Below are 13227 nucleotides of genomic sequence, written 5' to 3' on the forward strand. Positions count from 1 at the left end.
TATAATCGCTTCATTCTGTTTAATACGTTAATGATTTTAAATCACTACCACTTTCAAGGTAGCCACAATCAAAAGAGATTTAAATAAAAAGATAATGTTCACAAGAGGCCATGGTGTGTGTACACTAATGACCCAACATCTTATATTTGGCCACGTATTATGAATCAGTGCATCATAATCCACTGTGATTGACATCTCTTCCCCACCACTGATTCATCAAAGTTTCTTAGTTCTTTACCTTTGGAGTTAGGAAATCCCACATGGGCCCCGCCACCTTTAATTTTAAGTGTCTAATTTGACAGTAAAATCAAATAAACTTTTCAGAGCCTCATTTTTTTTTCTCTCTTTTTACATTTGCAGTCTGATGGATTTGCTTGTATTAGCTAGTGATAGGTAGGTTTTTGTTGGAAAAGTTAAAGTTTTGTTTCACTTCTGATTTTAATAATTTTATAGCCTGTTAAGATTAAAGGACAACCAGAAAGTGGAATTCTAAAGACTGGAACTTTTAGAGAGAATACAGAAGGCACTGAAAGAAATAAAGTAAGCAACAATTCATTGGATAGGAAAAGAAAACATGGATTATAACCATGTGGTTATCTCTACCATATCATCCTCCTCCATCTTAAGATCTTCTCTCTGAGGGAATCTTTGCTATCTTTGGTAGCATATTTTGCTTGTTTTTGCATGATGGGTCCACTTATATGCTAAAGGAAATAGATCCTTATCTTCCTATTTAAAGTATGATGATACATTCTATTCATTTTATGAAATTAAAAGATACTTAGGCCTTATTGTATGATCTAGCAATTCTACTTCTGGTTATATACCCAAAAGAATTGAAAGCAGACCCTCAAAGAGAAATTTATACACCCATATTCATAGAGTATTATTCATAATGGCCAAAGGATGGAAGTAACTCAAGTATACACTGACAGATGAATCTATAAAAAATGTGGTATGTACATATAATGGAATATTATTCATCTTTTAAAAAAGAAATTCTGACATGGATGAACCTTGATGACATTACGCTAAGTGAAATAAACCAGTCACAAGAGGACAAATGTTCTTTGATTCCATTTATATAGGGTACCTAGAATGGTTAAATTCATAGAGACAGGAAGTAGAGTGGTGGTTGCCAGGGACCTAGGGGTTGGGAGAAGTTCGGAGTTGTTTAAATGGGTACAGAGTTTTAGTTTTGCAAGATGAAGAGAGTTCTGGAGAGTGGTTGCACAACAGTGTGAATATACTTAATGCCACTTACCTATACACTTAAAAATGTTCAAGATGGTAAATGTTATATTTCATCACAATTTTTAAAATATTTAGGCCTTTTATAAGATGTCTTTGCCTTTGTTTTTATTTAAGAGTTTTCTTGATGTATAATTTGAATACCATAAAAGTAATCCATTTTTAATGTACAGTTCAGTGATTTCAGTTCAGAGTTGTGAAACAGTTTTAATGCAATCCAATTTTAGGACATTTCCATCACACCAAAAAGATCTCTGTGCCCAGCTATAGTCACTCCCCATTCCAGCACCATGAATCTAATCTTTGTCTCCACAGATTTGCCTCTTCTAGGCATTTCATACAAATAATATATATATAGTCTTTTGTATATTTCTTTCACCTACCGTAATTTTTTGACATTCATCTATATTGTACCATGTATCAGTAGTTTATTCCTTTTGTTGCTGAGTAGTATTCCATTGTATGGATATACCACATTTGATGGACATTGGATTGCTTCTGCTTTGGGGCTGTTATCAATAATGCTGCTATTAACATTTGCATCTAAGTGTCTTTGTATGGAAATGTATTTTCATTTCTTTTGTGTTGACACCTAGAAGTGAAATTGTCTTTGTGTTTCTATTTTTTTTTTTGTTTTGGGGTTTTTTTTTGATGAAGTCCAATTTATTATTTTTTCTTTTCTTCTTTTATAAATTTATTTTTTTCTCTTTGGCTGCATTGGGTCTTCGTTGCTGTGCACGGGCTTTCTCAAGTTGCAGAGAGCAGGGGCTACTCTTCATTGTGGTGGGCGGGCTTCTCATTGCAGTGGCTTCTCTTGTTGCGGAGCACAGGCTCTAGGGCACGCAGGCTTCAGTAGTTGTGGCACAAGGACTCAGTAGTTGTGGCTCACGGGCTCTAGAGCTCAGGCTCAATAGTTGTGGCACACAAGCTTAGTTGCTCTGCAACATGTGGGATCTTCCCGGACCAGGGCTCGAATCTGTGTCCCCTGCATTGGCAGGTGGATTCTTAACCACTGTGCAACCAGGGAAGCCTGTGTTTCTGTTTTTTTAGAGAAACTTTTAAAAGTCACCATTATTATAGGCTTGTGCACACACACTCCTTCCCCTTGCTGTGATAATTTTAGGACTTAAAAAAAACATATATAAATGGAATATTACTCAGCCATAAAAAGAAATGAAATCGAGTTATTTGTAGTGAGGTGGATGCACCTAGAGTCTGTCATACGGAGTGAAGTAAGTCAGAAAGAGAAAAGCAAATACTGTAATCTAATGCATATATATGGAATCTAAAAAAAGAAAAAATGGTACTGATGAACCTAGTTGCAGGGCAGGAATAAAGAGGTAGACATAGAGAATGGACTTGAGGACTTGGGGTGGGAGGGGGAAGCTGGGGCAAAGTGAAAGTAGCATCGACATATATACACTACCAAATGTAAAATAGTTGGGTGGTGGGAAGCAGCAATATAGCACAGGGAGATTGGCTTGGTGCTTTGGGATGACCTAGAGGAGTGGGATAGGGAGAATGGGAGGGGGGATATGGGGACATGTACGCATATGGCTGATTCACCTTGTTGTGCAACAGAAACTAACACAGTATTGTGAAGCAATTATACTCCAATAAAGATCTATTTAAAAAAAGAAAGAAAACATGTATAGTTCTTCATCTTTGAACTTGTTTTAAAAAATATTAAGGGCAGCAACACAAGGCTTTTTGGTTCTTTGGTACAAGTAGCTTAAGTTTGTGTATGGCAAAATGTAATTTAAAAATCTTTTACTTTTTTGTTTTTTTTTCTTTAGTCTCGAGAGCCTTTGACAAGAGCACGAAGTGAAGAAATGGGGAGGATCGTACCAGGACTGCCTTCAGGCTGGGCCAAGGTAAAATTCAAAATTAGCACAGAAATAAATTACATGGTCACTGTTTTTTTAAAAAACAAAACATGTATTTGTGTATTCTGCATCTTCTCTAATGCAGAGTGGATTCTGTTTCTTCATTATAAAGGACATAACTCATTTCCCTAATTACAGCAGGGTTAGATTTTTCAGTATCCAATCTGGGATGATGGCTACAGTATATGAACATCCTGGCATTTGTCATTGAGAAACAGTGTATCACTTTAAAACCTAAAGTTGTTTGAAAGTTTAATTATAGAAGTGATTATCACCATTTTATTCAAATAATTTTAATCCAGAAGTAAATTCATCAGTGAAATACTTTTGAGTGATATTTTTGTTGTTGTTCACTCGATGTTCATCATTTTTTGACCTTTGTTTTTCCCCATGTAAGTTTCTTGACCCTATCACTGGAACTTTTCGTTACTATCATTCGCCCACCAACACTGTTCATATGTATCCACCGGAAATGGCTCCTTCATCAGCACCTCCTTCCACCCCTCCAACTCATAAAGCCAAGCCACAGATTCCTGCCGAGCGGGATAGAGAACCGTCCAAGCTGAAGCGCTCCTACTCCTCCCCAGATATAACCCAAGCCATTCAAGAGGAAGAGAAGAGGAGACCAGCAGTAACTCCAACAGTTAATCGGGAAACCAAGTAAGTTTATCCTAACTCCTAGAAACAGAATCATCTGCTGTATTTGAAAACTTCTACTCTAAGCATATCAGTTTATTAATACCAGGGCGTCAGAAAATTCTGTGGATGGCTGTCCCAGCCTTTATTTACTAAAGAGGAAAAAAGAATAAATGGATTAAATGTCCTTGGTTTTTCTCCCAAGTGCTAACTTAAATATATCACAGAGGATTATCATACGTAATCATGTAGATATAAAAGTATACACCTTGTTAAGTTTTAAGGCAGTGTGCCATAGACTGCTTAGATGTGTTGTATAAACTTCCTGTGATCCCTAAATCTCCTTTTGAGGACCAAAATTTATGGAATTATTGAGTATGTCTTGTTGCAGCTCTTAAATTCCAAACTTTTTTTTTTTAACTCAGCCAGTAATGTGGGAGTAAACTTACATAGTATTAAAATAATGAGCATTATAGTGTGTATCAGCTTCTATTTACCACTTCTGATCATTACTTTTGGGGGATGTAGGATAGATGGAAGTGAAAATAAATGGATTTTTCTATTTATTAAATACAATCTCTTAATTGCTAAGGAATTCTAACTAGGCTGTCTTTTTGGCCTCTTCAGAATCACCTCCGCAAAAAGTAGTTAATATATTTTCCTCATGAGAACCTTCCCTGCCAGGTAGGACTTACCTGGAGGAGATTTTGTAAAATTGGTAAATCTAGTTATAGATTTTAGGGCTCACTATTAAAGCTGGTGAGGTGTAATTCCTTCTTGAATTATCATTCTTATGAAAGTTTGTTAATTTGACAGTTTTAAAAACTACAGCATATGCAGTTCATGTATTTTTTTATCTGTGTTGAACAGAGAAATAGCACATGAGTGCATACACCTGAGCCATGTGTAAAGAAAAGGTAGTTGAAATATAATCTGTTCTCAGTATTCCTTTCAGAGGTGGAAATATACTTAGGATCAATAATAAAAGAAAGACTTATCAATTAGGAGTTTTCTTAATGCTGTAGCAGTTCTAGAAGTTCCACATATACATCAAATACACTAAGTAACAAAAGTCTTGGAGGCATTCTCTAGTCTAGTGCTGTCCAATAGACATGTTGATAGAAATGTTCTGTATCTGTGCTGTCCAGTATGGTAGTGGCTATTTTGAATTGTGGCTAATGTAACTAAAAAGCTAAATTTTAAATTTTATCTTAAATTTATATAGCCACCTGTGGCTAGTGGCTACTACCATATTTGTCAGCACAGCTCTAGACTTTAGGTTATAGTACCCAAATAACCTCTGCCTGCTTGATAATATACTCCACAGTACCATATATATATATATATATATATACACACATAAACTTTTTTTTTTTTTTTTGATTCCTTGTTTGGCATTCTGGTTGAATACAACATATGGTAATGCTAAATTTCCTGGGATCATTTAAAGAAGTTTGAAAGAGCCTTCTCTACTAGAAGACTCTACCTGTTCATGAGAAGCCAGAGAATCTATCTCAGGGTATCTGTAAAAAAACATGGACTCACATAAGAGGTTAAAGTTGTTTGTTTCATGGGAGGGTCACAGAATATAACCAGTGTTAACCTAGATACTAAATGTCCTGTAAGACCCATTACCTTATGAGCTAACTTAATAACTATTTGCAAGATTACTGAATACACTGGTACAGATGCTGGAGTTTACTGCCCTTTGTAGTGTGAACCTTCATTTCAGGTGCTGTGCATTTTAAAGTATCTTGTACACTTTTTTCTTCCTTAGGCCAACAAGCTACCCTAAAACTGAGATCACAAGGCTTTCTGCTTCTCAAATTCGGAACCTCAATCCTGTTTTTGGAGGATCTGGACCAGCTCTCACCGGACTTCGTAATTTAGGAAATACTTGTTACATGAACTCAATACTGCAGTGCCTATGTAATACTCCACATCTGGCTGATTATTTCAACCGCAACTGTTATCAGGATGATATTAATAGGTAAAGAAATATCATACTTTTTGCAGTACAGTATTAAAAGGGTGATCTAACCACACTTCCTTACCAGCCAGTTCCAGAGATGTCAAATTAGGAAAGAGGAAAATATTCTTAAGAACAGTGTAGAAATTGCCAGGACATGGAAGCAACCTAAGTGTCCATCGACAGATGAATGGATAAAGAAGATGTGGCACATATATACAGTGGAATATTACTCAGCCATAAAAAGAAATGAAGTTGAGTTATTTGTAGTGAGGTGGATAGACCTAGAGACTGTCATACAGAGTGAAGTAAGTCAGAAAGAGAAAAACAAATACTGTATGCTAACACATATATATGGAATCTAAAAAAAAAATGGTTCTGAAGAACCTAGGGGTAAAACGGGAATAAAGACGCAGATGCAGAGAATGGACTTGAGGACACAGGGAGGGGGAAGGGTAAGCTGGGACGAAGTGAGAGAGCGGCATGGACATATATACACTACCAAATGTAAATAGATAGCTAGTGGAAAGCAGCAGCATAGCACCTGGAGATCAGCTCGGTGCTTTGTGACCACCTCGAGGGGTGAGATAGGTAGGGTGGGAGGGAGACGCAAGAGGGGGATATATGCATACGTATAGCTGATTCACTTTGTTATACAGCAGAAACTAACACACCATTGTAAAGCAATTATACTCCAATAAAGATGTTTAAAAAAAAAAAAAGAACAGTGTAGAGAAAAGCCTCCTCTGATTGGTAAAGGACAACAGGAAAGGAACAGTACAAGAAGGTGGAACCACACTGTCTTAAACTGGAGCCTGTTGATAAGGAATAGGAGACCGTGCAGGGCTGGCAGCCAAAAGGAAGCAAGTTGGAGGGGTGTAATCAAAGTGAGATTCAGATAGGTATTTGGTAATAAACCTGTGAATAAGTATTTTAGTGTAGTGTAGGGTCACATATTACAGTATTGATGTCAAGAACCCACTGTACCTTGGGTTTTTATAATTCCTGTATTGCTTTTTTGTAACTTTAATTTTATTTGCAAAGGTCAAATTTGTTGGGGCATAAAGGTGAAGTGGCAGAAGAATTTGGCATAATCATGAAAGCCCTGTGGACAGGACAGTACAGGTATATCAGTCCAAAAGACTTTAAAATCACTATTGGGAAGATCAATGACCAGTTTGCAGGATACAGCCAGCAAGATTCACAAGAACTGCTTCTGTTCCTAATGGATGGTCTCCATGAAGATCTTAATAAAGTAAGAAATTTTTCTAAGTTGCAGAGGCCCCTTAGGGTTGCTTAACATTGTACTCATTTTTATAGCAATTTAAAATTATAGTTGGTGATTGTTCGGTGCTAATTTATTGAAACCTAGTGACTCTGTACTATGGCATGGAAGTTTAAAACAAATATAACTGATAGGTCTAATATCTGAAAGGAAGTATATGCAATTTGTATTTACTTATGAAAATGTTAACAGGTTGTATTACTGCAAGAAGTTTGTAAACGTTGTAAATTTGTAAAAATAGTTGTCAGAGATGCTGTGTTTGTGACCCACATGACCAAATGATTCATGTGAAAAGTTATTACTGAGGCATCTTAGTCTGTGTACTGTGGCTTCTTTTTAGCACCAAGCTGTCCTCTTTCAGAACCTTTGGGGTCACCTTTCTTACCAGCAACCACAGACATACACAAATAGATACACACACTTATATACGTATATGTGTGTGAATATATGTATGTTGTGTGTGTCTATATGTGTATATGTGTGTGAAGGTAGGTAGATAGGTAAGTAGGTAGGTAGGTAGGTAGGTAGGTAGATAGATAGAATGTATCCATCCATGAGACTAGGACAGCAAAATAACATCTGTCTAGTTGTAGTCCTAACTCCCAGCTATATGTGGAATGTCTTTTCAAAACCAGACTTTTCAGCTCTTTAAATAAAAATTTGTTGAGCAATTGCAACAAGTTACATCCTTTTGATAAAGTGGGTTTTGGTATTTTAGGAGGTTTTCTTGGCTAGAATTTTTTTGTAGCACTTGATGAGATTAGAATTCCTTTCTGAAAAGAACAAGAAGTGTTTCTAAATCTGCAGAGTGTTTGTATTTAATATACTCTTTCAATTTTATATTTAAATGTTGACTTTGAGATATTAATATAGAGTCTAAATTTTATTTCCAGGCTGATAATCGGAAGAGACATAAAGAAGAAAATAATGATCATCTCGATGACTTTAAAGCTGCAGAACACGCTTGGCAGAAGCACAAGCAGCTCAATGAATCTATCATTGTTGCCCTTTTTCAGGGTCAATTCAAATCCACAGTACAGTGCCTCACCTGCCACAGAAAGTCTAGGACATTTGAGGCGTTCATGTATCTGTCTCTACCACTAGCATCTACAAGTAAATGTACATTACAGGTAAGTTTAGGATTGAGAGAAAATGATTTGTTGAAGAAAAATTCTGTTCATATGCACATAGAGGTGTACTTTATTCAGTAATTTATTTCTCTTGTTTGCCCCATAAACGTTTTACAGGTTAAAACTTAAACAAAAATTTTGTTTTAATTAGGCCTCTGTAGATTAGGAAAAAACCAGCATTTTTAAAAAGAAATTTTCCTTTTTAAAAGATATTTTCCTATAAAATATTCTTTTAGAGTTAATAATTTTTTTAAAGTTTGTATTTATTGAAGAAGTTTTAAAAGTTAATTTGGAAAATTGTATGTTGACTTTAATTTAGGTACAGTTTTATAGGAATTTGCTCTACATGGGTATATCAAATAAATATGTTTTGCAGACAACAGCGGTGTGATTTAGAGAACTTGTTGACACCCTTTAGTGTTGGCTTCCTGTTAGTCAGAACTTCCGAGCCACCAGGTAGAAGTTCCTCAGTGCTCTCAGGGCATGCAGGACTTTTTCCCTCCACCATTGGCAGCACCACCACTCGCCACACTCTTTGTCACTGTCAGCTCCCATCTGGGTCTGCATCCCTCACTAGATCATAAACTTTGTGGGGGCAGGAACTGTTTTGTAATAGTTTACTGTTGTATTCCTCATGCCTGGCAGAGTAACTTATTGAATAGATGCTCAGGAATACTGTGTTGAAAATATTAACAAGTATCTACTACTTGTTTTTGCCTCTAGGATTGCCTTAGATTATTTTCCAAAGAAGAAAAACTCACAGATAACAACAGGTTTTACTGCAGTCATTGCAGAACTCGACGGGATTCGCTAAAAAAGATAGAAATCTGGAAGTTGCCACCTGTACTTTTAGTGCATCTGAAACGGTAAAAGGGACACATTTTTCTTAGTGTTTAGTACTTTTTAGATGAAGGACTTCTAAGTCTTTTATTCTAAACACTTTGTTTTACTACCTGCTTAGGATGTATAACAAAGGAAGATCATCTGGTTAGGGTATCTCTAGGGAAACTAGGCAGAAATGATGAGATTCTAGTTCACCTTAGTGTTTGTAATAACAGGGCAAAGTGACAGCATCACTCTTTCATATAATTCTGTTTTTAAAAATCTGTGAAACTAGCGGGGAGGGATAGATTGGGAGTTTGAAATTGACATGTACACACTGCTATATTTAAAATGGATAACCAAGAGAATTCCCTGGTTTCCCAGTGGTTAGGACTCTGCACTTTCACTGCTGAGGGTGTGGGTTCAGTCCCTGGTCGGGGAATTAAGATCCTACAAGCCACGCAGCACAGCCAAAAAAAATAAAAATAAAAAATAAATAGATAATGAGTAAGGACCGACTGTATAGCACAGGGAACTCTGCTCAATATTCCATAATAACCTAAATGGGAAAAGAATTTGAAAAAGGATAGATACATGTATATGTGTAACTGAATCACTTTGCTGTACACCCAAAACTAACACACATTGTTAATCAATGATAATCCAATATAAAGTTTTAAAAATAAAATCAGTGAAACTAAATTATTGCATTTCAAATATGAAAACTTTAAATCATTACAAAGCATTCAGTGAAAATGTATAAAAATAATGTTATACAATATAACTAACACACTATTAGATAAAATTTATCATTCAAACAATATAGTAAACATAACAAAAAATTAATACTGTGCTGAAAATGAAATATATGAGTTTTTTTAAAGTATAATTTTTAAAGATAAAACATTAAGGATGCCATTGTAGAGTGCAGACATATTTTTGCCCATATTTTTCCAGCCAATGAAAAAGATCTGGACCTATAGCAGTAGAAGAATAATGGCGAGAGAGTTGTAAAACATGTGCCAGGTCTTTTGCTCTGATTCTTTGTCTTTATGGTATCCATCTGTGGAGTGATAACTTTAAGTCATTTTTTGGAAAAACTTTAAAAGGAAGTTTCATCTGTTTATTGAGAGCTCTAATTTTTGTTTCAAAGAAAGCATTTCTTTTTAATTTTTTGTTTCATCTTATATTGAGATTCTTAGGCAGTTATTTATGTTAATTTCCACATTGATATATTCAAATTCCTCTTGTGTAAATTTTCTAACAAAAGCTTTTATCAGTTGTCCTTTTCTGCTTCTTGCAGACTGTGGAGGTATAAACATTCTATAAATGATTACACATTTGTTCTGTTAAGATTTTTAATGCTGTGTATTACTCTTGGAGAATATCTAAAAGTATAAATGGTTCAGAGTTCATTTTTTAAAAAATAATTCTGAAATAACCAGTATTTTGGTGTTTAAAGAAGCAGAATATGTCAGGATAATGGAATGCCATTATTTCAGTCACTAATTTATGTGCTTGCAATTACCAGCTCTAGTGTCCCCAAAAGTACAAGCTTAAATCTAGAGCAGCTCTCCTCTGTCATTCCTCTGTACTTTTGTGGTGATTAGCATTATAAATGGGGGTTTTCATAACTTTTTACCTTTGTAGAAGACAAATCTAATAGCTTTAGCTGGGTCTAGGGATTAAGGGACCAAGGTATGGCCCTACCTCTACCACTCTAGCTGTTTGACCTGTGGTTAGACATTTAACTCATTATTGATGGGGGATTTTTGCAGAAACTAACGCCTGCGGCTGGCGATTTGTTATGTAAATGAATATTGAAATGCCTACAGTCAATAGGTTCAGGTAACAAAAGACGTATTAATACGTCTCTGGTCAATAATGTGCTAATATCTGTGTACGGCAGTTTCTTCATTTGTAAAACAAATGAAACCAAGTACAGCAAGTCCCCTATATACGAACGAGTTCTGTTCTGAGGGTGCATCTGTAAGTCCAATTCATTTGTAAGTCCAACAAAGTTAGCCTAGGTACCCAACTAACTGCACTCTATAGTAATAGGCATTACTGTAATAGGTTTATAATACTTTTCACACAAATAATACATAAAAAACAAACACAAAAAATAAAACCGGGCTTCCCTGGGGGTGCAGTGGTTGAGAGTCCGCCTGCCGATGCAGGGGACACGGGTTTGTGCCCCGGTCCGGGAAGATCCCACATGCCGCGGAGCCTGCACGTCCGGAGCCTGTGCTCTGCAACAGGAGAGGCCACAACAGCGAGAGGCCCGCGTACCACAAAAAAATAAAATAAAATATTTTTAATCTTACAGTATAGTACCTTGAAAAGTATAGTAGTACAGTACAACAGCTGGCATACACAGGCATATTCACGTCTTTGGAAGTTCACAATTTGAAGATTCGTATGTAGGGGACTTACGTTATCTTTTTCTTCTTCTTTTTTTCTCTTCTTCTTTTTCTTTTTTGGCTGCACCATGCGGCATGTGGGATCTTAGTTCCCCAACCAGGGATCGATCCCACGCCCCGTACATTGGAAGCGCCGAGTCTTAACCTCTGGACCACCAGGGAAGTCCAAAACCAGGTGTCTTTAACAGGTCCCTCCACTATTAAAATTCTGATTGTGTGTTTGAAATGGATTTTATGGTCCTGTCTAAAAATCTGGATTGTTAATGAATGAATTAGGGTTCATTCTGATGTCTTTGGTCTGTCATTGTAATTGCTGTAATGTTATGCTCTACAGTTTTTCCTATGATGGCAGATGGAAGCAAAAATTACAGACATCTGTGGACTTCCCATTAGAAAATCTTGACTTGTCACAGTATGTTATTGGTCCAAAGAACAATTTGAGGAAATATAACTTGTTTTCTGTTTCGGTAAGTATCTCATTAAACTAAATACATTTTCTTTCAAAGCAAACTAAAAAACCCAGTTTCAAGTGGTTCCTTACCTCATAGGAAAGTAAGAGCAACATAAGTCTTTGAAATTATTGACATATTTTAAATAATTCAATTTGATTTGATTTTCTGTCTTGTTTGGCACAGAATCACTATGGTGGGCTGGATGGAGGCCACTACACTGCCTATTGTAAAAATGCAGCAAGACAGCGGTGGTTTAAATTTGATGATCATGAAGTTTCTGATATTTCCGTTTCTTCTGTGAAATCTTCAGCAGCTTATATCCTCTTTTATACGTCATTGGGACCACGAGTAACTGATGTAGCCACATAAGGAGAAGTAGGTCATAAGCTAGTTATCTTTTAACAGGCTGAGCAACACAATTCTTGAAATGCTTAAAGATTCTGGATAGCTATAGCTGGCCATTTAAAGGAATTCTAGGACAGTGAGAGTTGTGTTACTATACCATATACTTCAGGTCAGTGCTATTATCAAAAAACTGACCAAGAACATTTAACAAGTATTGCAGTAAGCATTCCTTACAGGTACCATTTATTTCAAAACAACTTTTTTAGTTTGCTCCAAAGTTAAAATAATTAGCTAAGCATAATTATTCTACTGGTCTAAAAACCATTGTATCCTTTATTTTCCTTTTTACTGTTATGGCCTTTTCACATTTCTAAATCCCAGCTTGATCTATGAATACTCTAGAATGATGTAAAACAGATAGGAATGTATGTGTATATATTTATTGCACACTTGCACATCAAATCGATGTACATAGTATAAGATGTGGTCCTTTTGTGAAGCCTAGAACTCAGAGGATTGCTTTTTTTTTTTTCTTTCCTTTTGGCCTATTCTGAGTAATTGCAGTGCTTTCTTAGGCAAATGACAGGGCAAAGCTATTTTTCTGTTGGCTTTGGGCTGTATTTGTGCACTAAATCTTTATTCTAAAAAAATAAATGGAAACTTTTCTTTAATTTTTTAAATGAGAATTTTCATTTACACCTACATTAAAATCTTAATGAGAAAAATAATTTAAAACCCTGTAAGTGTTCTGTCTTTAATTTTATATTATTAAACAAAGAACAGTAGAATTACAGATTTTATACATACACTCTTTATACCACTACAATGACTTAAAATTTAGTACACTTATTCCTTTGCATCACTTGATTCCACTCATCCTTTACCTTGACCCTGAACTGCACATAGCACTTATGATGCTCTCAGAGTTGGGAGTCAGAGTAAAATACAAATAACTTAATGCCCAGACTCATTCTATCAAGAGTAGTAGAATTCTTAGGATTAAGATAAAAAGAGATGAGTCAGACATG

At 35.8% G+C, this 13227-nt stretch overlaps 1 protein-coding gene across 2 annotated transcripts in view; it reads left to right on the forward strand.

Moving 5' to 3' along the window:
- Positions 1 to 12892, forward strand: part of USP8 (ubiquitin specific peptidase 8) — a 59902-nt gene extending 47010 nt beyond the window's left edge. For both annotated transcript variants that reach the window (XM_082858985.1, XM_082858986.1), the window contains exons 12-19: positions 3048 to 3125; positions 3535 to 3797; positions 5551 to 5763; positions 6787 to 6997; positions 7921 to 8157; positions 8881 to 9023; positions 11737 to 11869; positions 12038 to 12892. In XM_082858985.1, the coding sequence (XP_082715111.1) occupies positions 3048 to 3125; positions 3535 to 3797; positions 5551 to 5763; positions 6787 to 6997; positions 7921 to 8157; positions 8881 to 9023; positions 11737 to 11869; positions 12038 to 12223 (1464 nt within the window). In that variant the 3' untranslated portion in view covers positions 12224 to 12892. The remainder of the gene's footprint in view (positions 1 to 3047; positions 3126 to 3534; positions 3798 to 5550; positions 5764 to 6786; positions 6998 to 7920; positions 8158 to 8880; positions 9024 to 11736; positions 11870 to 12037) is intronic.
- The last annotated feature ends 335 nt before the right edge of the window (positions 12893 to 13227 follow it).

The sequence above is a fragment of the Leucopleurus acutus genome, assembly GCF_964270905.1.
Source record: "Leucopleurus acutus genome assembly, chromosome: 1".
NCBI classification, from domain to species: domain Eukaryota; kingdom Metazoa; phylum Chordata; class Mammalia; order Artiodactyla; family Delphinidae; genus Leucopleurus; species Leucopleurus acutus.